The sequence below is a fragment of the Lycium barbarum genome, chromosome 2 (genome assembly GCF_019175385.1).
Source record: "Lycium barbarum isolate Lr01 chromosome 2, ASM1917538v2, whole genome shotgun sequence".
Classification (NCBI taxonomy): domain Eukaryota; kingdom Viridiplantae; phylum Streptophyta; class Magnoliopsida; order Solanales; family Solanaceae; genus Lycium; species Lycium barbarum.
This window is the reverse complement of record NC_083338.1, coordinates 13,511,329-13,538,948: the sequence shown is the minus strand read 5'-3', so window position 1 is coordinate 13,538,948 and position 27,620 is coordinate 13,511,329. Positions and strand designations below refer to the sequence as shown.

The following is a 27,620-nucleotide window of genomic DNA, read 5'->3' as shown; positions in this document are numbered from 1 at the left end:
AAAAAACTTCCGGAAAAAAGTGTATAATTCTCATGGCCAAACGGGTACATATCTCACTAGAAGCATCGAGTCTTACTAGCGGACATAAGTATCGTGGGGTGTAAGTACCAATCTTTTGAATATTTGCCTAGGCATAAGTCTCAACTTTCTAGACGTTTATTCAGGACGTAAGTTCAGAGATTTTTTTTCAAATTAAAGTAAAAAATTGTTTAATAAATCACTTTTTAATACTTAAATACTAAAGAAAAAAAACATTGTAAATTTTCAAACTAAAAAAATACAAAGATCAAAAGTATTTTCTAATTATTTATTCTAATTTCATAATTTATCGAGCAACAAATATTTTTTGCCCCTTCAAGGTATGTCATTCTTCCATTCAATACAATATCTCAATAATTAAAACTAATCCTAATTAGGTTAAGTCAGTTTGATTGGTTTTAGATGAGGATTAATAGCATATTTGGTCAAGCTTTTAAACTCAATTTATTTTGAAAAGTGTTTTTTTTCCGAAAGTGCTTTTAAAAAAAATAATTTTAGTGAAAAGAAGTTTGTGTTTGACCAATTAATGTATAAAAACACTTTTGAGCACCAATTAGTGTTTTGTCAAGCTTTTAAAAAGTGTTTTTAAGTGTATTTTTCTTAAAAGTACTTTCCAAAAAAGTGTTTATAGGGAAAAACTACTCTTTTTAACTTCTAAAAACAGCTTGTGCTACTCCTCAAAATCACTTGTTATCTCCTGAAACGTTGATCAAACAACTCACTTTTTAAAATAAGCAGTTTTGGAGAAAAATAAGCTTGGCCAAACAAGCTATAAGTCTGCCAAAAAAAGAAAAAAATCAGAATTTGTATAAAATTGATATATATATGGTCAGACCTCGCTATAACAACATCCGCATATGACATCACCTCTCTATAACAACTAACTTTTTTCGGAACCGATTTTTTATGTTATATTTTATTTCTGTATTACGACATTTGACCTATAACAACAATAACCAACAGTACGCTCTTTGTAAAATTACCCTCCATATAACAGTTATCTTATTTTTTTGGTAATATAAATAACTAACCCTCTTTATAAAAATAGAATATCTATAATTATCAATAATAAGTGTAGAGATTCTGACCAAATATTTAATTTGATACTTTACTATAATATATCTATGACAGAATATTACATATAAATAAATAATTTGTAATCTAAAAATATCATTGTCTTCTATTTTTACTTATAATTAATTTTCAAAAAGAAAAAAAGAAGAAGCGTTATATCACCACCACTAAAGAGATTGGAATGTACCAAACAAGTTACACTTATAAATTTCTTCCATTAATCTTGAAAAAAAAAATAATAATTTCAAGAAGATTTAAAATATGTGTCTTAGAGCATAAAACTTTACACATTCAATTACGAATTTATTGAAATTGTATAAATTTTTAAATGATTAGTAAGTGAAGAATGTACATCTTTGAGATTTAAAATTTAAATAATTTTTCATAGCATTAAAAAATTTAAAAAATAAATTTTATGCATCTTTTTTACTTATAACGACTAATTATTAATTAAATATCAAATACTGTTATAGATATATAACAACAATTTCTAATAACGATAAAAAAAATTTCAAACCCAACAATGTGATATATAGTTGTTTGAGGGTATAATAAAGAGAAAAACGAAGCAAAGGGGATAACACATAAAATAATTTCTCCCCAATTACTTGTTTGATTTGGCCCCTTGTGACCACCCAAACCCTCACCTCCTCTCTCTCTCTCTCTGCAAAAAAAAAAAAACAAGAATTGTTTCATAGCGCTTTGGTGAACCCTAAATCTCTCTCTCATTAATCAAATCCAACACATTATTCGCCCAATTAACTTAATCTTCTTCTTCTTCTTCTTCTTCTTCGATGGCTGAAAATAGCAAGTTGGATCTACCTGACGATCTCCTTTCTTCCACCCGCAAAGGTATCCTTTTACTCTTTTTTTTTTTTTTTTTGGTTCTGAATTTATATTATACGATTCGATTTGATTTGATTCAATCTTGTTAATGCTATATATTAGGGTTTATTTATTGATCCGAGTTGTCTAGTTGTTTGAACTTAATTTTGCTGCTTCTATTGTCACCCAATTTGAATCTAGGGTTTTGAATGTTCATGTGATTTGATTGGATTTAATATCTCATTAATGCTATGTTAGGGTTTTATTGATCTGAGTATAGTTGATTGAACTCTGTTTGCTGCTAATTTGAGTCAATTTGAATTTCTAGGGTTTCAGATTCCTCTTTTAGTGTCCTTTTTTTTGAATGTTTATACGATTCGATTTGATTTAATCTCATTAATTGCTGTGTATTAGGGTTTTATTGAGACACGTTTATTTGATTGAACTTAGTTGGCTTTGCTTCTATTGTGAAATGACTCAATTTGAATTTCTAGGGTTTTGAATGTTTATGCGATTCGATTTGATTTAATATCTCATTAATGCTATGTGAGGGTTTTATTGATCTGAGTTTAGTTGATGGAACTTTGTTTGCTGCTTCTATTTTGATTCAATTTGAAATATAGGGTTTCAGATCAGATTTTTTTTTTTTTTTTGCTATGGTCTTTTAGGTTATCCTTCAGTATGTATTTATAATTTCGATTTGATTTGTTAAACTCCCTTGAGCCGAGGGTCTATCGGAAACAGCCTTCCTACCTCCCAAGGTAGGGGTAAGGTCTGCGTACACTCTACCCTCCCCAGACCCCACCTTGTGGGAATATTTTGGGGAGGGTTGTATGTTGTTGATTTGATATGTTAAACCATGTGAAATGTTGCTGTATGAAAATTTGACTCAATGTCTCTCGGACGTACTGTTTACTCTAAATTGAGATGAAGCGGACTTCAATTAGTCTAGAATTGAGGTGTGTTTGATTGATTGTGTAAATCAATGTCTTTGTTGGACTTTTGAACTCTAAGTAGAAGTTAATTCGATAAGTTTAATGATCCTTTGTTATAACTTAGAATTTAAAAGGAGTCAAAACTCGTCTTTATTGAAAAATTGAAGAAAAGCCCTTTCGTTAGAAGTAAGAAAGAACCTTTCTAGAAAAAAAAAAGAGAGAGAGAGAACTGGAATCTATACATTGATTCACAATTTTTTTTGAACCGTATGCATCAAAAGGAGCATGTACGGTTCCTAAGGGATACAATCTTACCCTAATCAACAGACTTTATCGAGGAAGATTACTTTTCTTAGGCAAGGGATTAATAGTGAGATTTGGAATCAACATATTGGTCTTATGGTATATCTCAGTATTGAGGATGAGACCAGAGATCTGTACTTGTTTATAAACTCTCCTGGTGTGCTTCACTTTAAATGTGGGAATTCAGCAAAACTGGGAGGAAGCAACTATATGCTCAGATTGTACTCAACTATTTGCCTCATTCACAAAAACTATTGTTTGAGCTTTTGTGATGAGGCGTTAGGGTTACTGCTTGGACTCCAATATTCCCAAAAAATTTCAGGATTAGAAGATAAATTAATTTGAATTATAGTGGTGTTTTTTTGTATCTAGATTTTAGGATGTCGTTTGTTATCCCTTTTGTATTTCTCACTTCAGTGTTGTGTTTCTGATTTTTGGCATCATTTAGTGCACAAAGCAGAAATTGATGCTACTTTTTTACCAGAAATTGTCGTGTTTGTTCTTATTTCATTTTCGTGCGTTCATGTTTTACATTTCTTAAGAATCATCTGCAGGTAATGATGATGACAAGTCATTCTTGGTGTCTATTGAAGATTCAAAAGGTAGTTCATGTCCCTTCTTTTAACTGTGTTTGCATGTGGATTATGTATCTGATACTGTTGAAATGACTTCGTAGCTTCTTAGCTGTTTTACTATACCCATATTTGACCTTTTAGCCGCTACTCACATTATGCTGCTTTTCTTGGTTGCCTTTTCTTTAGATCAAGCAGTGGTGGATAGTAACATTCCTTTGTCTCCACAGTGGCTTTATACTAAACCCAGCGAGACTAAGATGGTGAGTTTGCATCCATTTGAGATACTAGCTTTATTCTGTTGGTTAACTCTTGGTCCTTTTGCTATCTAACGTATAATCACATCACTTATATTTAATGGAGATCACCAGTGAGTCTAGCTCTTTTTTAATCCTTCGAGCATTTTATAGTTTGACTCGGGCACTTTTCCTTTCCAAGTAGTAAATTATTTTGATTGTTCTATCCAAGTAGTATATTTGTAGTATTTCCCTAAATTATGTCGGCGAATCTTAGTGTCGACCATTCTCAGAAGTTAATTTATTTTATTAGTGTATATTATGCTTGATATATGGTTTAGAATTGGAGAAGCCATAACATATTGTGAGAACGTAGACATGGACTTAGCAGCATGTCAAAAATAAAATGATGAACGTGGACTCAATTGTGTGTATAAAATGTGATGAATATTAGAATGTGCTATATAATGAGTTTTCCTTTATTTAGACACTCACTAACTTGAAAAAGCAAAAGATTCCAAATTCCCTTGTCCAAGTTACTTGGGGGCCACGTGAAGATGAATTACTGTATTATCAGAGTACATACTTCCTATAGCAGCCTGACTGGTGTGTAGATAATGTTGAAGAAGCGAAGACATTGCCCGCTAACCCTGCAGTTCCAAGATGTCTGGTCAATTCGTAAATTCTGCTTTCTAATGTAATGGAATGTACTTGGTGTAAAGAGTTGCTTAGGATTTTGACGACTAATTGATTTTGTTACTCATAGTATTAACCACCCATGAATATAATAGGAATTGCTTTCTTCATGAATGTTCCTTCTTGACATTGCATTTCATTAGGAATTACATTTGGATGTCACTATTGGTTCTGCTCGCCGGGCTAATTGTATACAAACCAACTAGATAAATTCCCTGGGAAATATCTCACTATTTTACCTTGTCAAAAAAAAAAAAAAAAGTTTCGCTATTTTACTTAGGCTGTAACTACTGTCTCTTCTTTCCTTCTAGACCATGTTTGGAGAAATTGTTCAAATACCATTTTGTGCCAGCTTTGGTTGTCCTAGACAGAGTTTGAGTCCTATTGATGTGTCACCTTCACGAAGGATTAGTCTTACTTAAGTAGATAAATAATCTTTTTACTGCATTCTGATTTTCTGTGTTCATTTTCTAGGTATTTCAAGTAGTGGATGTGATACTTGTCCATTTACCAACTTCACCACTGCTATTAATTCTTCAAATGCAATACTGTTTCTCATCTATTTTAATTTATAACTGTTTCTTACTCTATTTTATTCACACAGGAAATGCGTGCACCAAGTTCTCTCTCTCTTGGAAGTTCTGCTGATACAAGTCAGAAGGACGCCCGGCGTTCAGATGTGTCCGATGACAAAAAGGATTGGAGAAGACCCACAGCAGAGACAGAGAGTGCCCGTCGTTGGCGTGAAGAAGAGAGGGAAACTGGCTTGCTTGGTAGAAGAGATCGTAGGAAAACAGATCGCCGTGCTGATAATAATGCTCCTACCAAAGAAACCACAGATGCTAGAGCTTTACCTGCATCTGACAGGTGGAATGACGTTAATAACCGCAATTCAGGGCATGATTCCAGGCGTGATACCAAGTGGTCCTCTAGGTGGGGTCCTGATGACAGAGAAAAGGAAGCGCGGAGTGAGAAAAGGATAGGTGTAGACAAGGATGAAGTTCACAATGAGGTTCAAACATTTGGTGCTAACCGTACTGTGTCCGAGCGGGAGTCAGATACTCGAGATAAGTGGAGACCCCGGCATAGATTGGAGGCTAGCTCTGCTGCTCCTGGTTCCTATCGTGCTGCTCCAGGATTTGGAGTGGAAAGAGGAAGAGTGGAGGGGTCAAATGTGGGATTTGCCATAGGGCGTGGTAGATCTAGTGTGGCTATCTTAAGACCTCCTTCTGGGTCTGCAGTTTGTGCTGCACAATTTGACAGTTCTGTCCCTGGGAAACCAAGCATCTCAGCTCACACATTTTGTTATCCGAGGGGGAAGATTCTGGATATTTACCGCAAGCAAAAGCTGGACCAATCTATTTGTAGCTTGCCTGTAAATATGGAAGAAGTACCCCCTGTCACTCAACTAAGCGTCATTGAACCATTAGCTTTTGTTGTTCCTGATTCTGAGGAGGAGGTAAGCTGTGTGGATTACTCTATTATTGGACTCTTGTCTATAGTTAGTGATTAAGTCATTGATAATTTTATCTTGCTTAATCAACTTATAGGCTATCCTCAATGATGTATGGAAAGGTAAAATTACTGGTAGTGGTGTATCGTACAATTCTTACAGAAAAGGCCGATCAATGGATAATGTTACAGGTAATTTTCTTGATCACTCTCTCAGTTTCTTGCTATGTTGCTTCCATCACTGAATTTGTTCGTTTTCCAGAAATAGGGGATGCAGAGGAGATAGCTGATAGGTTTCCAAAAACATTAAAAGATGTTGAAGAGGCAAATGCCAATAGCCTTTTATGTGGAAATGGTGTCAATATCACTTCGAGTGGTAATCTGTTTAACTTCTTTTGTTTTGGAATTCTTTTGAGTGTTGCTCATCTAGATTGCTTTTCTTGTTGATCTGACAAAGCAATTTGTTGTCTCTCTAGAAGGAGATGGAAATCATGAAGTACAGAAAGACACAGTTTCTGAAGATATCGCTATGGATGAGAGTGTGTTGATCAGGAAGACAGCTGACAATATAGGCAGATTGAAAGATAGTGGTAGATCTCAACTTGATCATTCTGAAATCAAGTTACCTGATTCTGCAACAACTAGGCAACCTCTCTTTGAGAACATTGAACAGAATGTTACTTTTGATGTCAGTGCAAAGCTTCCTGATAATTCAGATTCTGTATACGTCATACCCTCTGATATCAGCAGCTCGAGACACAGTGGTATTGAAAATCAATCAGAGAGGGGTATTCCACCTGAGGAAATGAGTTTGTACTACTGTGATCCTCAGGGAGAAATTCAGGGACCATTTCTTGGAGTTGACATCATATCATGGTTTGAACAAGGATTTTTTGGAACTGACTTGTTGGTTCGCTTGGAAGGTGCTCCTGAGGATTCCCCTTTTTACGAGTTGGGTGACGTAATGCCGCATCTAAAATTTGGACATAGATATTCCAGTAATGCTGATCTCTCTAATGTAGATCAACCTGATGTATTAGAGGGGAAGTTAGAGTCTGGTGTATGCAGTTCTGCTGCTTTTGAGCTTGTTTCTTCAGCTCCCCTTGATGGATTAAACTGGCCATCATCTGATTTTGATGGTCTTGCTGAACATCGTTTTCAGTCAAAAGTACCTGATGTGTCATATTCTCAAAGTGAAGATTTCAATGAATTCGTTGGTCAAGGTGAAGCTTTGTCAGCATTTTATCCTTGAATTCCTATTTTATTTGTCAGTGGGGCATAACTTTATAGGAAGGGTGTCACAATTCTCTTCATCCTTAGACGCTGTCAAGTTTTTGATATTTATTGTGGATGACATAGTTTTAATATCTGATTCTTTGAAGATTTTTCATTTTGCAGAAACTTTATTTCCAGGAAGACCTGGAAGTAGTGGCAATCCTATTGGGAACACTTTGAGGGGCATCAACCATCCAATTCCTAGCGAATTGATGGAGCGTGGGGCTCCATCTCAGAAAGATAAAATGCACCCACTTGGTTTGTTATGGTCTGAACTCGAAGGCACTTCTAGAAGGAACGAACAAATTTCAAATGTTCCTTTTAGTGGAGGCGGTCAGGATCAAATTCTAAACCCTGTAGCAGCAAGGAATTCCCCGTTTGGTTCAAGGACCGAGTCAACCTCCACAGTGGAGATGTGGACTGATGCTTATAGAAGAAATGCTCCTTCTGAGCCCAACTTATATCAAAATGCCATGGATGGTCACCACCTAACGCACATGGACCGTGAACCGAATCACTTCGAATTGGCAGAGAAGATGTTTTCCCAGCAACTCCAACAACAACATCCACATAGTTTACTGTCTTCTCATAGCAGCCACTTGAATGAAGCAATGCTAGAACGAGGGGCAAGCCATAATTCAATACACCAGCCACAGTTGGCCAGTCAAATGGAGCAGGATCTGGAGCGCGTTATGGCGCTTCAGCTGCAGCACCAAAGACAGCGGCAGCTTCAACAACACCAGCAGATGCAGCGAGAGCAACAGTTCCATCAACATCAGATTCTAATGAAAGAACAGCAAGAGTCTCATGCTAAACAGTTGCTTCTTGAACAACTGTTGCAGAGTCAAACTTTTGATACAAACCGTGCAAATTCTCGTTTTGATGCAAGGCCTAACAATGCTCTGGAACAGTTTTTGATGAAGCAGCAACTTCTAAGTGAACTACAACAACGCTCTCACCTTCATCCAAGACATACTGAACCATCAATTGAGCATCTCATTCAAGCAAAACTTGGTCAAATGCCGCATCAAGGGCATCAAACTGATTTGATGGAGCTCCTATCACGAGCAAAGCATGGCCAGATGCACCCTTTGGCACATCAAATTCTTCAGGAAGAACAACTGCATGGGAGGCAGTTGCCTGTTGAATTAAAGCGACAATTTGAAATGGAGGAAAATAGGCATTCTGGTTCTGTGTGGCCTGGAGATGAAGCTGGTCAGTTTCCTAGAATCCCGACTGATGTCCATCGATCCAACTCTGGATTTGGACCATTAGATTTTTATCCACAGCAACAAATACCATCTCCGGAAGAGCATTTAAGTCACCTTGAACGGAATTTGTCTGTACAAGATAGATTCCAACATGGTCTGTATGACTCTGGATTATTGCCATTTGAACGGTCAATGTCATTACCTGCTGGTGGTCCTGGAGTAAAAATGGATGTTGTAAATCCTCTAGTGCGGCAACAAGGTTTAGAAATGCAAGATCAGACTTCAAGAATGCATTCAGGTGGTCATATGGCTGGTCTCCCAACCGATGTCTACTTGCAATCCCCTCACCACCCTATGGTTCCCAACCAGTTTCATGCTTTGCATTCAGATGCCATTGAAAAACAATGGTCTAAAACCAACGGTCAGTTACCTGTTGATTGGATGGAAACCCATATGAAGCAACTGAATCTCAATGGTGAGAGGGAAAAAAGGGATTTTGACGTCAAACAGCCTTCTGAAGATCCAAGTATGTGGATGTCGGCGGGCACAGATGATGACAGTTCAAAGCGATTGCTTATGGAACTGCTTCATCCGAAATATGGCCAGCAGTCAACTGAGCAAGTAGAATTGTCCGGTGGAATTGCATATGAGATGGGCTCACTGTCCAATCAAATTTCTGGAACAAATTCATCAAACCACTCATTCAATCCTCTGTTGAATCAGGATACGATTCCAAACCAAGCCTTCTCTGTAGGGTCATTTGGTTCTACTTCAGGTCTGCTACCACAAAGAGATCTAGTGGATCAGATGTCCCGTGGTGTTGATGATGGTGAAAGGCTGCTCTTCAAATCTCATTCTGGAGCATTGGCAGAAACTGATTCTGGCTTCTCCAGCATCAGTGATGCCTCCCAGGTATGATACCTGTCTAGAGGTGCTTTTTATTTAGGTAGTACAGGTGAGTGCTTACCTTTCAAGGTGGTTATATGCAGAGGCACTTAGAGGCTCGAGAAAGTCTTGTTGAGCAAGCTGGTCTGACGGCCATAACAGGGGACATCCCAGTAAATATTCTCCGCAGGCCTGCTTCTCGGGGGACTGGAGGTTAGTCTGTCTCTGCTCTCTGTTTTCCTGGTTGCTCTTTTTTTTTTTTTCTTCCAAATTTGGACTAATAACCACTATTTCAACCCAACTTCAGGTGGTAACATTGGCTTATGTGATGAAAAGATTGTGACAGGTGACTCTTTGCAAGAGGAACTTGCTAGAGAACGGTAAGGAACATCTTCTGCTACTTTCCCAGTATAGGTCCTATGTTTATTTTGGCATACCATCTCTAAGGTTAAACTTTCATTGATTCCGATTGTTCAGAAATGTGGTTATCATTGTAACTCTTATCAATCTGAATTATTTTGTTTTGTTTTTACCTAACAATTGTTTGGGAAACCGGTGATACAATTGTTATTTTTCCATTTTTGTTGTTTCCTCCTCACTATTAAAGAAACTTCTCATGAAATATGACATTCTTGTGTATGTTATGCATTGATGGACCACCAACCAGGACTGTCTGCTATTGCTATATGAGAATGAAGATCTGGTAATGCTTGCATTATGCATCTATTTTGGTTCTTTTTTTGGACAGGGTGTCTGCTGCCACATCAAAAAGGCCAGAAAGCATTTTGCTGAAGCGTCCGCCTGTCTCGCGAGTTTCATCTACCTTGGAAGGGTTTTCTGAACCGACTTCTGATTCACTTGTCAGAGGGAAAAATCCTTCGAATGCTTCTGAAGGTAAGTTTGTCTTTCTGCCTTTATTGCTGCTAGTTATCTCCTGTAACGTCATGATTTAGTAATGATTCCAACCTGTACTGCGCCTTGAAGATGTCTGGAGGAATATATCTTATCTCTTGTAACATCATGCACTTGTGCTTTCCACTGGTAATTGCTTCCAGCCTTTCTTCTAACACCTTCAAATTTTTTTCACTAGGGGAGAAAATGGAAGTTCGAGGCAGCACAGCAAAACAAGCCCCTGACAATGTGGCACCTGGAAAGAAAGATGTGCGCTTTCGACGAACTGCCTCTTGTAGCGATTCTGATGTTTCAGAGACATCATTCAGTGACATGGTTAGGAGTAACGCCAAGAAGCCAACAGCAGCCCAAGAGGCTCATGCTTCAGAATCATCAGATGGAACACAGGGTGCCCGTAGCGGCAGCAAGAAGAAAGGGAAGAAAGGAAGACAAATTGATCCAGCTCTTCTTGGATTCAAGGTCACAAGCAATCGCATCATGATGGGTGAGATACAGCGGATAGAAGATTAGTGGCTGTACAGTTGTTACTTCTTATATATTGTCCCAATCAATTCTCTTGCTGTACAGATTTTTAAGTTTCTGTAAAGTTCTCTCATTATTCTTTAGTTTTTTGTCCCTTTTCACCAATCTACATCCCCGTAGTGTACGGATGAGGGGATGTAGTTTTGTCAGAAATGATAACCAAATTAGTTGGGATAAGGTAGGAAATAGCTTGTACCTTTACAGATTAAATGTAACATCATGTATCCTAATAAATCTTGTTCATTTTTAAATAGAGATAATGATTAAAAAAACGCTATCATTTTTTTGCGAATTTCACACCCAACCATCAATTATTTCTTTTTTCTGCTTGAACTATTACTGTATTAATATACATCTCAACTATCAAACTGTGAAAAAGTCAATGCAGCAGCCAGGAACTCTTTAAATAGGTACAGTAATAAAATCTATATATAGTTCAGATCAAAAGCAGTACATCAAGAAATAAACCATATCTTGAACAGTAAAAGTAATCTTCACCAAAATAAAAGATCAGTCAGCACTGGAAGCGTCACAAAGGGCAAGAAAGTTTCTTTCTGAACCACTTTGAGAAGACAATTAGTGGCAAAAATGAGAACATGACATGTATGTTACTTTTTCCCCGACTAAAGGTACGTCTAAGCAAATAGGACACTGTTCATAATTATCCTCCTCTTTCACCAACACTTTCCCAAGTTCCATAATCAACATTGCTGGCCTCTCCTTTGGCTTAGGATTATTATCCACAACCGGTATAACTAAAACCACAATGGGAATGGGAAGCCATCTCGTGCCATTTGAAGTAATAAAAATCATTAGACGTGGCAAATATTTAGACCGTATATAATATACATATCTATAGTTTCAAAAGATTACGAAACGTAACTACATTTTGGGTGTTGTAGCAAATACACATGCGTAACTAAATGTGCTGATACAACACTTTCGCGCGATTTCAAGTGATACAGTATTTGCTGATACAATTAATACTTGCTTGATACAGCAAGTGTAGCTATGTTTCGTAAAATACGTCAACTATAGCTACGTTTCGTATTACACTCTAAACTATAGCTATTTAGGAAATTTCGCGGCCAATTCAATAGCAAATAAAGCAATATCAGAAACAAGATTAGGTCGATGCTCCTCCGGTATGCAAATATACATGAAAAACCTATTTGCATAGTTGTTGAGATCCAGTGGCTGATCCAGGATTTTAAGCTCGTGGGTGCTCACTTTTTTAATAAATATAAAATTGCTACAAATCACATTGTATAAGTGCACAACTATTTAAATGTAGTAATAATAAACAAGTAATGAGAAAATTACGATTAATAGTATTGATATAGGAAAAAAAAAACTTTTCAACTTAAAAAAAAATGAATTAGCTCGAAGAATTTCTTAGCCAAATCGCCAAGATTTCTCAGGAAAAACAAAAAATGTGCTTGGTAGTTTATTCTTTTTCTCTTTTTGTCACAATTTTTTTTTTACATAAATGTAAAAGCAAATTTAAAACGAGACATAAAAGTAAACAAAGTAAAAAAAAAAAAAAAGAAGAAGAAGGAAGACTCTGTAGTCTGTATTGGTAAAAAAGGACTTGTCAACGAAAATAAGTTTTAAAAAAATAAGAATCACTAAGTTGAAACCAAGCAAAAAGAAAAGCCATTAAATAAAATATAAAAATAAGGAAAAAGAATCTGCAATGGAGAAAATAAAACATTTACTTCAAGCAGTAAAAGTTAATGAGTTTATTAAAAAGCATTTGCTTACCTTGGGTATCAAACCCTGCACCTGACATAAAGGTCAGGCTTTTAATCTAACCTCTCAACCAAAGCACCCACCAAGCTTTTAGTTCAGTGGGTGCTGCTGATTTAATATAACCATATTTTTCAAAGTTTCTATAGAGATATCAATAGTTTACGTGAGGGTTAATGGGTGCTCGAGCACCGATAAATTATATGTGGGTCCGTCCCTGTTGAGATCGGTTATAATGGAATCGAACCCTAAAACATAGGTCCGTGACAAATACAACTCAGCAAGAATGATGTAGTCGGAGGAAACGTCAAAATTGTAAATCAGCAAGAGTGGCCGGCATGGTTTCCATTCACTACAAAAAAACTGGAATTAGCTATGAAATTCGTTGCTAATACGACGAGACGAATTTGGTTGTTTATCTGCAGAAGCTGACAAACTTAATTGGTAAGTTTAACTAAATTCAAGTGCTCAGCTGCTTTTATAGAGTAGAATAGACCAAATACCACTTGTTTAAGGATTCGGATTTGCCAAGCCTATTGAATGTTGGATACATTATTTTTTCCTACTAATATTTTTGGCAGGGCACAGTTACTAAAAAGAATTTTATTTGGAAACTTACTTTGATTTGTTTTGGGGTTAATGGAATAATATATGCCTTGTCACTATTAAAATTTACTTTCCTTTGATGTCATGATTTACATAATGATAGAATATTTACTTTATTTTTAGTCTAAGAATATTCTATAATATTTATTTTTCTTCTAATGTCTAGGATCTATATTAATTACATAATATTTAGTTTCCTTTTAATTTAGTATTTATAAGGAAAGTGACATATTTCCTTTGTTTTTTTTTTTTTAGTTCTCTATAAATAATGATGTAGTCTTAATTTCAATGCAAGAATCAAATACAAAGAGTTTTCATTCTTTCTCTCTTTGATTTTCTCTTCCGCTTTTTCTATTCCATAACCGTCACAAAATTGGGTATTTGTTCTGGCCAATTAAAACTTTTTGAAAAACTGAATAGAAGTTGAAGCATGGAGTAGGAAACTTAAAATCAACATAATTCTTAATGACTTTATTTCAAATGTTTGTTTTAATTTTTTGGATCGCATCATGAATTTAAATAGAACAGAGAACATTGCAACGTAACTAGATACTAGATAAGGTGCTTAAACTACATGTGGTGTATATAAACTGATAATCCAGACTGTGACGCAAATTTTAAATATTACATTAGATATATATTAGATAGGAAAACCGATTTGAGTTGGTAAATAATGACAAATTTGGGCCAGCCATTTGGCTAATGGCAGGGGTACGAACGGGAACTGATTAGACTTAAGATGCTGCTCAGCAACCACCTGTAATGACCAAAACAGTGAAAACTGTCAGATGAAGTTCAATATGACAAGAAATGGCAAAATACAGTCCTGTTACATTTTGAAAAATAAGGCCAAAAGTCAATAAAAACGAAGAAACTAATTTAAAACCCTCAAACTGTCATTATTATGAAACTTAGGAGTTAACTTTAACTCTAATCTTATCCCCATAGAGAAGTGGGGTATTATAAAAATAAAGACACATAAATATTCAAGAACTCACGCAATTAAATCAAACCCTTCATTAAAATTTGCTCCTTTTTCCAAAGCTAGGAAATTGATTGTTCCACACACCCATTTAAGAAACTGATTTTTTAATGTCATGTTTAGTTACATGTAACTCTCAACATGACAATTTAGCTAACTACACTTATATTCCCATCCTAGTATGACCTAAAAAAAGGCAGAAATAAAAAAGTAACAGATCCAAAAACCAACTAAAAAAGAATATCATATATATTATCGTCAATAAAAATAAAGTTTTGTTATAACAATCATAATTAGTGGTCCCAGTTTTACAAGGCTCCGATTTGACTAAGAGCTCAAAAATGCTCTCTCTAAATTTGTGAGTGCATCATGGTCACTGTGGTTGGGGGTGGGCATGGTACGGTATTTGAAACTTCAGTATGGTAATTTCGATTTTTGATTTCTAAAAATACTATATCATTACCATACCAAATTAATTCGGTATGGTTCGGTATTTTAAAATTTGATTTCGATATTTTACGGTACGGTAAATCGATAACCAAAGTTTGTTCGACTTTAACGAACATATAATCATATTGTAGAGAATTACTTCGCCTATTCAAGAAACGTCTTAATTGTATCGTACTAACACCTCACATATGAAAAATTCAAAAGAAATTACAAACAATCCCCTTCATAAATCAATTGTACAACAAAAACATTTCAATCAAGAAAGAGTAGTCAAAATTCAAACGTCTAAACAATTAGTTTTGTGCTAATACTAATTTAAATATTTGTTAGTATTATAATATATATTAATATATAAGTATTGTATATGTAATTATATACTTCGGTATGATATTCGATATTTCAGTATTTTCTTTATAAATACCAAATACCATAACGAATACCAATTTTTTTAAAAATGCATACCTAATACCAGTACCAAATACCATAATACCGAAACCGCGATATAAAAAATTTCAATTTTGATATGATAATCAGTATGTGCCCTACCATTGCCCACCCCTAACCGTGGCACTGTGCCTGCTTAGACTTAAGATTATACTTAATAATTTGGAGTTCTCAAATTTCTCGATCAAAATTGCATGCGCATGAAAATCCAAAGATAGGTGTTCTATAGGGGCTCCACCTGTGAGATTGTACTGAGTATGTTGTTATTGTTCGTAGGTGTTTTATGAGGGCAATTTGCACGATTGCCCTTATTCGGGGGTGATCTTTAATTTTTGCCCCTCAAATTACTGGTCTTTAATATTTGTCTTTCGCATAAAATTTTTGGGTTTCAGATTTGAACCCCCGCTCAGTAATTGTTTTTTTAAAAATTGCAAGATAGAGTTTGCCTGCAAAAATCTACCTTAGGGCAGAGTTTCAAACTTTACTTTAAGACAGAGTTTGCCTCAAACTTTACCTTATCAGACAGGGTTTGACTGCAGACTCTACCTTATCAGGCAGAGTTTGACTGCAAACTGTACTTAAGGCAGAGTTTTGCCTTCAGGCATAAGACAAAACTCTACCTTAAGGTATAGGTTTGCATTAAGACAATTTTTTTTTTTTTTTTTTGTTTTTTTGTTTACTCAGCTATAATTTTGCAAGACTTTGCCTTAAGGCCTAACTTTTTCTACGAAACTCTGTCTTACCAATTTTTTTTTTTGACTGAGCCGAAATTTGAATCCCGAATCTCAAAATATTAGGCGAAGGATAAAAATTAAAGACCAGAGGGACAAAAATTAAAGACCATGCCTTCGAAGGACAATCCGCGCAAAAAAAAGATTCCATAGTGGGCAAGAAATCCCTTTCTATGGGGCCTATGACAGGGAAAATAAAGAGAGGAAAAATCATATAAATGTGGAATGCAAAATAAAGGACCATTTAGCATTTGCCCCATTTTAGCATATCGGTAGAACTAGAGGTGGCAATTTGAGCCAATATTTAGAAAATTAGCTTATTTTACCCATATATTAGTGAGTTGGGTCACTCATATTTCAGGTGGGTAAATATGAGCTTCAAGTCTCTTTTTAACTCATAAAAATATGGGCAAGTATGGGTAAAATATAGGTATGCATATAAGAACACACTAGACTCAATAACAACTTATTTTGAAAATTAGAAATTTCTTTCTTACTTCTCACCCCAACCTTTACCCCACCACCCACTCCGCCATGCCCCTCACCCCACACTTTTTTTATTTCATATATTTTATTTTTCTTTTATAAAGAGCTTATAAAAAAGGAGAAATTTTTTTCTTACCTCCCACCCCAACCCTTACCCCACCACCCACCCCGCCGTGCCCTCCACCCCCAAACACTTTTTTTCTATTTCATATACTTTATTTTCTTTTATAAAAAGCTTATAAAAAAAGAGAATTTTTTTTCTTACCTCTCACTCCGATCTCTATCCCCACCCCCACCATACCCTCCCCCAAATTTAATTTCATATATTTTACCTTTATAAAATTTTATAAAAAATAGAAAAAAAATTCTTACCCCCACCCACCCCTCTCCAACCCCTCCCCCCCACCAAAAAAATAAATTTCAAATATTTTACTTTTATAAAAGTTTTATAAAAAATGAAAAAAAAAAATCTTACCCCGGCCCCACCCCCTCCACGACTCCCCCTCCCCACACCCCCACACCCCCACCCCCAAATTTCAATTTTCCTATATATTACTTCTATAAAAAAATTATAAATAATGGAAAAGAATTTCTGGTCCCCCACCCCACCCCATCCCCTACCTCCACCACCCCCCCTCCCCCCCGCCCCAAAAAAAATCAATTTCATATATTTTACTTTTATAAAAAATTATAAAAAATGAAAAAAAAAAATCTTACCCCCACCCCTCACCCCTGAAATTTATATGAAAAAATTAATTTAACTTGACAAAAGAAAAAAATTATAAACATACACTTGAAATAATATTACACTTGTATAATATGGGTTAACCCATAACCAATCCAGCCATTTATCACCCAACCCATATTTATCCACATAAAATATGGGCGGTTTGAAACTCAACCCATTTTTATTCAAACCATTTTCAACCAAACCAACCCATTTGCCACCCCTAGGTAGAACAAACGGACAATGACTACTTTGGAAGAAAGCAAGCGGAAGAAAGCAAATGCCAAATATCTACTATGAGAGACCATTTAGCGTTTGCCCCATTTTATAGCAATTTCATCATTGGAAAGCTTTTGTCGAAAAATCTAGTCGAGGCATTTTTTCTAACCCGTTTTTTTTTTTTTTTTTTTTAAAGATTTTCTTAACCATATGTATTTCTTTTGTAACTTTTCAATTGTGTTAGATTTTTAGTTGAATTATCAAATTATCAAGAATAAATTTCAAATGCAATGAATAAACTGCATATATATTCAGACTCATTGAAATAGTTTTTACATTCCTTATTTAGTGGTAGTTTGTCTATCCTGTGAAAGGTGTGCTCAAATTGCTTAAGACGATCCTGTGAAAGGTGTGCTCAAACTGCTTAAGACGTGTGTAAAAACCGGTTTAATCGATAAATCGAATCAATAAAAATGTTATTGGTTTATCATTATCGGGTTATTAGGTTAACGGTTTGTAAACGGTTTTGTATTTTCTTTTTATTGGGTTACCGGTTCGGTTTCCGGTTTTAAGGATTTAGTTAATAGTTAAACCGATAACCCAATAAGCTTATATAACAATTATTTTTTTATCCCTAATTATAATAGTCACTTTAAATTCTAATTATTTAAAACAAGTTTGTTTTAGCAAATAGCAATAATGTATTTGAATTTGCTTCTACAACATCCAAGTTTGCTACTTAATATGAAAGAAAAGAAGTTTGCTAAAGCAAATAGCAATAACGTATTTGAATTTGCTTCTACAACATTCAAGTTTGCTACTTAAATGTGAAAGAAAACGAAGTTTGTTTTAGCAAATAGCAATAACGTATTTAAATTTGCTTCTGCTTATAATTTGTGTAGACTCTTAATCTTTTATGTATGGAGGCAGTGTATATATGAACAAATGAAAACAAGAGATAGCAAAATAAATAAATTAGAGGGGCATTTTCTTATTGGTTAAATTGAAAACCGAACCGTGAAGGACTAAAAACCGATAAATCGGAACCAATAACGAATATCTTATTGATTTGGTTAAAAACCGAACCGATAATACACAAAACTGAATTGAACTGACAGATAAGCACCCCTAGTTTAGATTATACTCCCTCCATCCCAAAAAAATTGTCTTAGTTGCTATTTGAACAGTCAAAGGATATTTTCTTTTATCATAATTTTTTCAAATACTTTCTAAATATTTTGAATTGTTAACTATTGTGAATACTTTTTATGCAGTTTCTAAATGTGTATTTTTTATTTCGAAAAAAATTAAAAATTCTATGTCTGAATTCACATCGAACATTAGTTAGTTTGACCCTTCCTAATCCAAATCAAGACAATCTTTTTGGAACAGGGGAGCAATAATTTGGAGTTCTCAAATTTATTAATCAAAATTTTATGCGCATTAAAAATCCAAAAAATAGGTGTTCTATGGGAGCAAGAAATCCCGTACTATGGGGCCTATATGAATTATATTAGTCGGTAATCCTTAAATTGAAAAGATCAACAATTTATTCTTATAAATTAGATCTCCTTGTAAACAATATTGGTAAACACGTCTAATAATATTCTTCGACTTTCATTAACCATGCAGTCCACAAGTTTCTCCCTATTCACCGTTCAATCAAATGTATGGACGTCACCTCGCCCTACAACCACCATAACCCGTCGCAAAACCACCTCATTGCGAAGGTTATCGCTGGTCTTCGGGATGGCTCCATCACGCCACCAGGTAGGAGTGTCAAATGAGCAGGTTAGGCTGAATTTGGGTGGGATAAAATGGGCTGAATTAATAAATAGGCGGGTCACTTGGGCTGAAATGCGCTAAAATGTGGGTCATACCCAATCCGCCCAATTCTTACTAAGTTTTAATTGCTTTATATGTTCTTTTATAGTTTATTAGTGCAAATATTTTCTTGAAAATATTTTAACGAGATTTCTCACGAGTCAATTTGGGCTATATATCAACCCAATTTTTGATGGGCTGAGCTAATAAATGGGCAAAAAATTGCGTGGATTGGCCTTCATACAGACCGGTCTTTAATTTTGTCCCTCAATTCGTTGGTCTTTAAGTTTTGGCCCTACTTCTCATTTAATGAAAATTTGTGGGCTAAAGTACCCTTTTCGCACCAGAGATCTGGGTTCTATCCCTAGCAGAGTCGAAAATAATAATAATTCACAACCTATGTCTATTCGGGCGAAGTTACATAGAACCTATGCCAAGTCTGGCAAAGGTTCGTGGAAATGAAGTTCTGCCTTAATTTCGCAACTATGCCTATAGGCATAGGTTCGATGTAGTTTCATAGAAACCTTTGCCGTGTCCGGCATAGTTTCTATGTAACTACACAACGATAGGCATAGTTTCATATGAACTTATGTCTTGCCATTTTTTTGTTTTTTGTTTTTTTTTACTGAGTGGGGGTTCGAACCCAGAACCTCGGAGTATTTTCGGTCATCTTTTTAAACGAAGGGCAAATATTAAAGACCAGCAATTTGAGGGGTAGGAAATCGTGCAAATTGCCCATAAAACTTGGACGGGTTATGTTTTCATGAGCTAATTTTGTCACCTCTATCACCAGGTCACTCACTCAATGCCACCTGAAAAATTGGAAGTCTTCAAGTCTTTAGAATCTTGGGTTTCCGAAAGCGTCCTCCATTTACGCAAGCCCGTAGAGAAATGTTGGCAACCCAAAGAGTTTCTCCCTGACCCTTCTCAAGGGTCCGATGGATTCATGGAAGAGGTTCGGGCCCTAAGACAACGAGTTTTAGGGCTTCCCGATGAGTACTTTCTGATGCTTGTGGGTAATATGCTAGGTGAGGATTCTTTACCCTCATTTCTCACCATGATTAATACATGGGATGGAGTACGTGATGAGACTGGGTCTAGCCCATGTCCATGGGCAATTTGGTCTCGAGCATGGGCAGCTGAGGAAAACCGACATGGCGATCTGCTACGGACTTACCTTTATCTCTCAGGGAGAGTTGATATGTTGATGATTGAGAAGACACTTCAATATCAAATTGGAGCTGGAATGGTAAATGTTCTTCTTAACATATATTATAAAGTTTTGGATTTGTTGGGTTAACTACACTAAACATCACTGTTATGGATATACCCCTTGTTATTATGAAAATCCTGCACTTACACTTATGATGTTACTAGTTAACACGGCCGCGCTTCGCGCGGTAATAAACATCTAACATAACAACAAAACGATCTTTTTTCAATATAATCGACATACTATGATAAACTTCTATATAAATGTATACAAAAAATAATTCTATAAAATGGACAAAAAAATAAACAAAAAGAAGTAGCATGACCACTTGCTCAACACTTTATCCCCACATTTAATGTTATTAATATATACCTTTCACTTCTTAAAATTAGGATATATTTACTAAAAATTCTTGAACTATTTATTTCTTAAAATTTATTTTAAAAGTCGATAATAAAGGCTCAAAATAGTTCTATTTATTTCAAAGGACAAAGGTAAAATTCAAATTCAAGAACAAAATAGAAAAAGAAATGTAAAATAAAAAAAATAAATAAATATATCCAACAAATTTGTAATGGCAAAAAGAACAAAAAGGTGAGAAATTGAAAATACAAGAGATTATGTACGTTTAAGTATTTTTATTGTATCAGAGAAAGCATAAATATCAAATACTATTCTCATTACAAAAGCTAAATTATGCAACATCAAGTACCAACCAAACAATATTAAGAAAGAGGGGTAAAAAGTCCCCAATTAGTGGTGCAAGATGATATTAGCCATAATAACGAAGAAAACAATAATAGAGATCGAAAGACAAAAAAGTGAGAATGCAAGATATTAAGGGAGTCCTAACATTTTATAGGATTATACCATGTCACTATATATTCTTGACCCATGTGTTAATATCTATCCAAAGTACTCTATTTGAAATAAGTTCAATATATACCTTAAAAAAATAAATCTCTAAAATTATTACTTTATAGATACTCCATCCGGATAAAAAAAAAAAAAAAGTCCACTTAGCAAATCAAGAAAGAATTAACTTTGTTTTTCCATATTTGCCCCTATTAAGTATTATATGATCAAATCTCAATGCATATTTAATTAGGGATAGTTTAGTCAAATTACCTATTTTTATCTAGGAGTTAGTATTTTCTTAAGGAGTGTGCAAATAGTTAAGTGGACTCTTTTTTTTATCCGGAGGGAGTATGTTGTATTACCAATTATGCAAGAAACACATTTTCTTTTCAAACGACCTACTTATGTGCCTTTTTTTAGGCAAGTGTCCCACGGTGCAAAAATTCAAATCAACAGAACTCTATCATTGTCAGGCAAGTGTCCTTCATCAAAAGATCAAAGATGAATCTAAAAGTTTGATCTATTAGTAAAGTAAACCAAAAAGTATATGGTTTCAATTGCAAATATTAATACATTTAAATAAGCCTTAATTATAAGGAAGAGGACGAGAACCAAAATGTTTAGTCTTCTAATTAACATCATTTTGAATGAAAAGCAAAAACGATTTAAAAAAAAAAAAAAAAAAACTTTTTGGCTTAAAAATGTGGCAAGTCATCTTTCACCATTATTATATTGAGAAATATGACTCATGGAAGTCAAAGAAAAGTATAAGGACCTTAAAACTACAAAAGAAAGACACCAAAGATTAACAACTTTAACTTCAGGAATATTTACACACCTATGCTTTGATTCAAGAGGATAACAAATGCCCTAAGCAAGGGCTTAACGATGTTTTTGCTTGTGGCTGTACAATCATCATAAAACTCTCTGATCTTACGCCTTAACTAATTTAGCAATGTGCCAACTCTCCCTTCAAGCTAATTAAAATAGTACCGGGCATGGTGAATATTTTATGAGCTTTTATATAATATTGGGAGCTATTGCTTGCAAGTCTGGTTTTTTTTTCTCCGCAGCTGCTGATATATTTTGCATGATCACTATCAATTTACATCATAAGTGTCAGTGAACGAAACGCTTATGGAAACTCAAGGGCTCAGAAACTGATAATGGGGGTAGCGAATAGTACGTTGGCCTGATAAATACTACACACAAATAATTTACTGCATTTGTTAAAAGGTTAAAAAAAAATTGAAACTTTTAAGGGGAAAGATCACGGATGCCTCCTCAAATAAAAAGAATTACAAGCCCATATCTCCATTATTTGCATGCCCCCAGAAAAAATTAAAAATATTTACCCGAGGTGCCCCCAGTTGTGATACCAACATGGTATATAAATATACTGAGATGGTATCATGGAAGATGCTTCAGTCCTTCTCTTAGTCCTCCATGATACCATCATTGTATATAAATATACCGAGACAATGATCATGTTCATTTATTAAAAATGACACTTTTTTCGAAAAAAAAGCTCTATGATACCATCGTCTATACATATACCATGATGATATCATGAAGGACTGCTTCAGTCCTTCAATGAGAAACCCCTCAGGACTATGGTACCATCATGGTATATGAATATATTGAGATGTTATCATGGAGGACTGTCAGTCCTTCTCTTAGTCCTCCACGATACCATCATGATACATAAATATACTGCGATGGTATCACTGAGAGGAAGGGGTTTGGCCGAGAGATATGTCAGGTAAATACTTTCAGCTGATGGGGGTAGAAGCAAAAATAATTTGGAAGAGAGCATGGACGGGTAAATATTTAGTATTTTGGGGGCAGTTAGTGATGTTTTCCCCTAATAGAGTACCAGTTTATGGGTTATTTAATAGTCTTTTGAATTTATTGTGAAAGAAAGTTTCAAACGTAGGATAAAGGGCAACAATGATAGTGGGCTAATTCAGGCTAATACAAAGGTTATCTGGGCTTGAATGCTACATTTATTGTATGGGTCATTTATTTAGCCATAGGTTAGTAGAGCCAAAAAATGCAATAAAATGGAAAACAATGCCAAAAAAAAGAAGAAGAGAAAAAAGATAAATGTAAATACTGGCCATAGATAGGTGTCACATCACATTGTCTATGCTATCTTTATATTATATATAGATTCCTTTTCTGAAAAAACTTAGACTTTTTATAGAATGAAAATTCTACACAAATGAAACTTCATCTAATTAAGTATGTTAAAGATAATTTGAAAGCTAAATTCAAATAAAAAACTAATATAAAAAAATTTCTATACAAGAAATATTATAATTAAATAAAATTACAACAACTTACATAAATAAAGCGCAAGAAAGTATTTACTGATAGTAGTTGGTCTGTCTTATTAAATAATTTGTGTTCATTTTTCTATCTATGAGTTTCGTGATAAATGTTTCACATATTTAGTATTTTTTAAAATCAAAGGCATGAATAATAAAAAAAAAAATCTTATCTTCGTTTTAAATATCTCACAAAAGCAACTCCAAAAAAAATGTCTTATTTATAATTTTAATTTGTCTTTTAATAGTCATATTTTAATACATTTAGCTGCGGATATACATTATATATGGGGTGTAAATATAGAATTTTTATAGTACTGGAGATGTAAGTGTTTAATTTTAAAATATAAGGATTTTATCCGTAACTGAGTCATAGTATATGAGTGTTTAGTTTAAAATAGTAGAATAATAGTGTTTAGTAATTATTTTACAGCGTTAGTTAAAAATACTTACAACATGACAGGTAGCTTAAAAATGCATTAAATAACTAACCACAAAAAATACTTTGATATTGTAAAATTACATTATCAGTATATATGAATTAAATAATCTAGTTATTCATTTTGTTCCTTTTTTACTTGTACTCTAGCATGCATTTTACAGTTTTTAAATTTTTATAGTTAGATATTTAATTTACTGAATTACTTGTACTTTTTTAAAATAAAAAGTTGGGGTAAGAGGAGGGAAATGGAGGAGATTACAAGGTGAGAAATCAAATTCTCACCTTAGCATTATTTGATACTCCCTCCGATCACTTTTTCTTATCCACAATGGACTACCTATTCTCTTTAGAAAATAATAAATGAATTGTTTACTATAATACTCATATTAATTGGTCTAAGTTTCAATGGACTTGGGAAAAGTAACAACAACAAACCCAGTGTAATACCACGAGTGGGGTATGAGGAGGGTAGTGTGACTGCAGAACGTTACCCCTAACTTGAGAAAGTAGATAAGTTGTTTTTTATAGACCCTCGGCTCCAAATTTTCACTTTTGAAAAGTAAAAGTAAAAATTTATTTTTAGTATATTGGACAAGTAAAAGTGAACGGTAGGATTATAGTTTTTTGGTTATATAAAACTCACCTGTCTAAATAGTGAAAACAATTAATACCTTCTTGATTATGTGAAACACCACCACATGCGAAGCTAGAAGCCTGGATACGGGTTCGGTTGAATCCAGTAGCTTTTGCTCAAATATAATATTGCGTTAAAAAATTCATTAAGTATGTATCAATACATTAGAACCCCGTTATAACCACTTTAAGTCGTTATTCAAAAATCTAGAACTTATAAATTTGAAATTATAATCCCGCCTCTGAACAACTTATTTTGAACCAAATGAAAAGGTAAAAACATCACTTAATATGCACTAAGGAACTAGTATTTTTGTGTAAGCTTTGAAAATGGGATGTTATAGTTGCCTATTGCAATTTAAGTTTTGTTAGTAATAAAATTGAAAAATAATTACTTTATAAATGATCAATATTAAAGTTTAAAAGAATAATAATTATCTCTTGATTTGCTCGAGTGAACAAGTAAAAATAATATTATCAAAGCAGAGCAAACATAAATGACGCTCATGCTAGATGAGAGTTACATGTTGCTCTCAAACGCACATGCAAGTATACGTGACCGTACAAGTAACATAGTGATTTTAGAAATACGATGTCGAACCCACAAGGACTTATGATTAACTGTCAGCTAAATTAAACGATCCGGATTATCTATACAAGAGATGAAATCCGAAGGTTGTATTTATAAACTAACTAAAATGAAAAGAAAACAAATACGTAATGAACTTCAACCAAGAAACAGCGGGTTTTTAAATATGTTATCAATGAGATGAAACTGATCTAGGGCTATGGGCTATCTAACAATCATATTGTATTCTTCAATTGATTCAACTTCTTAATTATCTAGTTTACTGATTGACAGGGTTGATATTACGACTACGAATCTCTCGAGTCCTCTAGCAGCCTATTTGTATCACTTTCACGCCTATATCTCTATGGTCATGAACCTTAACATAAATACATTTATATTTCCTGTATATCAACCAAGCAAGGCGAACTAGGTATATCTCTATCCTAGACGCAAATCCGCTCCCCGATGCCCCGGGTTGAGATCCTGCTCTATTTAATCTGAGTTCTATCTTAGTATTCCTCTCTCGAGCTCAATCTAAGAATCAAAGATAGTATTTGATTGGTGATCAAGCGACCAAATACACCTAACATCATTACACAGTACACTTTAAATTTTTGTACCTTATTCACAGTAGATGATCATTAAACGACCACCCCAATAGCCAACTCTGTTAAGCTTTGAAATTATTTTTATTTAAAAATGTTGTTTCACTATTTCTTAATCTGGTTCAAAAAGTAATAAGCAACTGACAAGGATCCTAATGGAATTTAGACGATGTTCGAATTATGATTTCCTAATTTTACCACTTTTATAAGAAAATATTAAGTTGTAATTACTTGACTATGTAATAAGTAGTTTTTGAATTTGGAAATATTAAAGATTTGAAAGAAATAAGGAGCAGTTACATGCACGTATACGGTATACAACTTTGAACTGCTTGTCCTTGTGCCAAGGCTCTATCGGAAACAGTCTCTCTACCTCCCGAGGTCGGATTAAGGTCTGCGTACTCTATCCTCCCCAAACCCCACTTGTGAGATTTCACTGGGTATGTTGTTGTTGTAAGCAATTACATGCACGCAACTTCTTTATACATATAAAAGTTGCTCATAATCACTACAAGAAAAAAAATATTTGGCAACAAAATTATTTTTGTTGTCGTAGATTGATTATTGTTGCAAAAAGTACATTTGACAACAAAATTGTGTTTTTTTTGTTGCATAAACTTTTCACAACGGTTATTATTGCAACAATGTGAAACAACTTTTTTCTTGTTGCCAAAAGTACTTTTTGCAACAATAATCAATACTATGACAACAAAATTAAATTCTTTGACAATAAAAAAGTTCATTTGCTAACAATAAAACTAAGTTGTTGTCAATTATTAAATTTTTTGTTGTCATTTCTATACTTTCTTGTAGTGAATATTTGAATCCTTGTATCTTAGGACAACAGAACAGAGAACAATCCATATTTGGGCTTTGTGTATACATCATTTCAAGAGCGAGCTACATTTTCGTCGCATGGCAATATGGCTAGGCTAGCTAAAGAGGGTGGAGACCCCGTGCTAGCACGTATATGTGGAACCATCGCGGCGGATGAGAAGCGTCACGAGAATGCCTACACAAGAATTGTTGAGAAATTGTTAGAAGTGGATCCAAATGAAACCATGTTAGCCATTGCAAACATGATGAAAAAAAGAATCATAATGCCACAACATCTAATGTATGATGGACAAGATTCGAATTTATATGAGCACTACTCTGCCGTTTCCCAAAAACTAGGGGTTTACACAAGTCGTGATTATGCTGAAAACATAGAGTTTTTTATTGCACGATGGAAACTGGAAAAGCTTGAAGGCTTGACAGGTGAGGCGAGGCGTGCACAAGATTTTGTGTGCGGAATTCCACCTAAAGTTAGGAAGTTGGAAACTCGAGCCAAGAAATCAGAGCCCCGCCAAGTGAAATTTAGTTGGATTTTCAACAAAGAAGTGAGTGTTTAGATGAATTGATTTATAAGAAAGATGTAAAACAATAAAAGCTTATCCTTTCGCTAATAGCCTTTTTGGCTAAGCTACTCCCTTCGTTCACTTTTACTTGTCCACTTTAGACTTTTCACGCTATTTAAGAAATAATAAATTAAGTGTATAATTTACCAATGTACCCATATTAATTGGTGCATATTTTTTATTAGATTTGAAAAATGATTTGAAGTGAGTAATTAATACTATGGGCAAAACAGGAAAAATAAATTGTCTTATCTTAATATGCTAAAAGTGACAAGTAAATGTGAAAATCTTTTTTTTGGAATACTGGACAAGTAAAAGTGAACCGAGGGAGTACTAAAATAAACCTATTCTAAGATGTACTTCTTTATAACAGTGTTTTCTGAAGAAAAAAAAAAGTGTTTTGGGAGAGTAAC

The 27,620-nt window shown here is 34.4% G+C and overlaps 2 protein-coding genes across 4 annotated transcripts; both read left to right on the top strand.

Annotated features, from left to right (window-relative positions):
- The first annotated feature begins 1,697 nt into the window (after nt 1-1,697).
- LOC132626211 (uncharacterized) lies at nt 1,698-11,229 on the top strand. 3 transcript variants are annotated; one of them, XM_060341002.1, is made up of 12 exons: nt 1,698-1,965; nt 3,731-3,778; nt 3,938-4,011; nt 5,285-6,139; nt 6,231-6,324; nt 6,395-6,508; nt 6,609-7,355; nt 7,531-9,530; nt 9,608-9,716; nt 9,811-9,883; nt 10,252-10,397; nt 10,594-11,229. In XM_060341002.1, exons 1-12 carry the CDS (start codon nt 1,908-1,910, stop codon nt 10,923-10,925), a joined length of 4,650 nt encoding a protein of 1,549 aa, XP_060196985.1. In that variant the 5' UTR covers nt 1,698-1,907; the 3' UTR covers nt 10,926-11,229. The 3 variants fall into 3 exon arrangements, with proteins under 3 accessions (XP_060196985.1, XP_060196984.1, XP_060196983.1); XM_060341001.1 differs by having other exon boundaries at nt 3,719-3,778; nt 6,612-7,355; XM_060341000.1 differs by having other exon boundaries at nt 3,719-3,778.
- Nucleotides 11,230-18,908: 7,679 nt separating this feature from the next.
- LOC132626210 (stearoyl-[acyl-carrier-protein] 9-desaturase 6, chloroplastic-like) lies at nt 18,909-27,281 on the top strand. Its single transcript, XM_060340998.1, has 3 exons — nt 18,909-19,101; nt 19,949-20,404; nt 26,647-27,281. Exons 1-3 carry the CDS (start codon nt 18,958-18,960, stop codon nt 27,199-27,201), a joined length of 1,155 nt encoding a protein of 384 aa, XP_060196981.1. The 5' UTR covers nt 18,909-18,957; the 3' UTR covers nt 27,202-27,281.
- The last annotated feature ends 339 nt before the right edge of the window (nt 27,282-27,620 follow it).

Bases quoted from the DNA above. Each gene is read 5' to 3' on its own strand.
- LOC132626211 (XM_060341000.1), top strand. From the start codon at position 1,908: ATGGCTGAAAATAGCAAGTTGGATCTACCTGACGATCTCCTTTCTTCC. The intron at 9,717-9,810 runs GTTAGTCTGTCT...ACCCAACTTCAG, and splicing joins TGCTTCTCGGGGGACTGGAG to GTGGTAACATTGGCTTATGT. The intron at 9,884-10,251 runs GTAAGGAACATC...TTTTTTGGACAG, and splicing joins GAGGAACTTGCTAGAGAACG to GGTGTCTGCTGCCACATCAA.
- LOC132626210 (XM_060340998.1), top strand. From the start codon at position 18,958: ATGCAGTCCACAAGTTTCTCCCTATTCACCGTTCAATCAAATGTATGG. The intron at 19,102-19,948 runs GTAGGAGTGTCA...CTCTATCACCAG, and splicing joins TGGCTCCATCACGCCACCAG to GTCACTCACTCAATGCCACC. The intron at 20,405-26,646 runs GTAAATGTTCTT...CTTGTATCTTAG, and splicing joins ATCAAATTGGAGCTGGAATG to GACAACAGAACAGAGAACAA.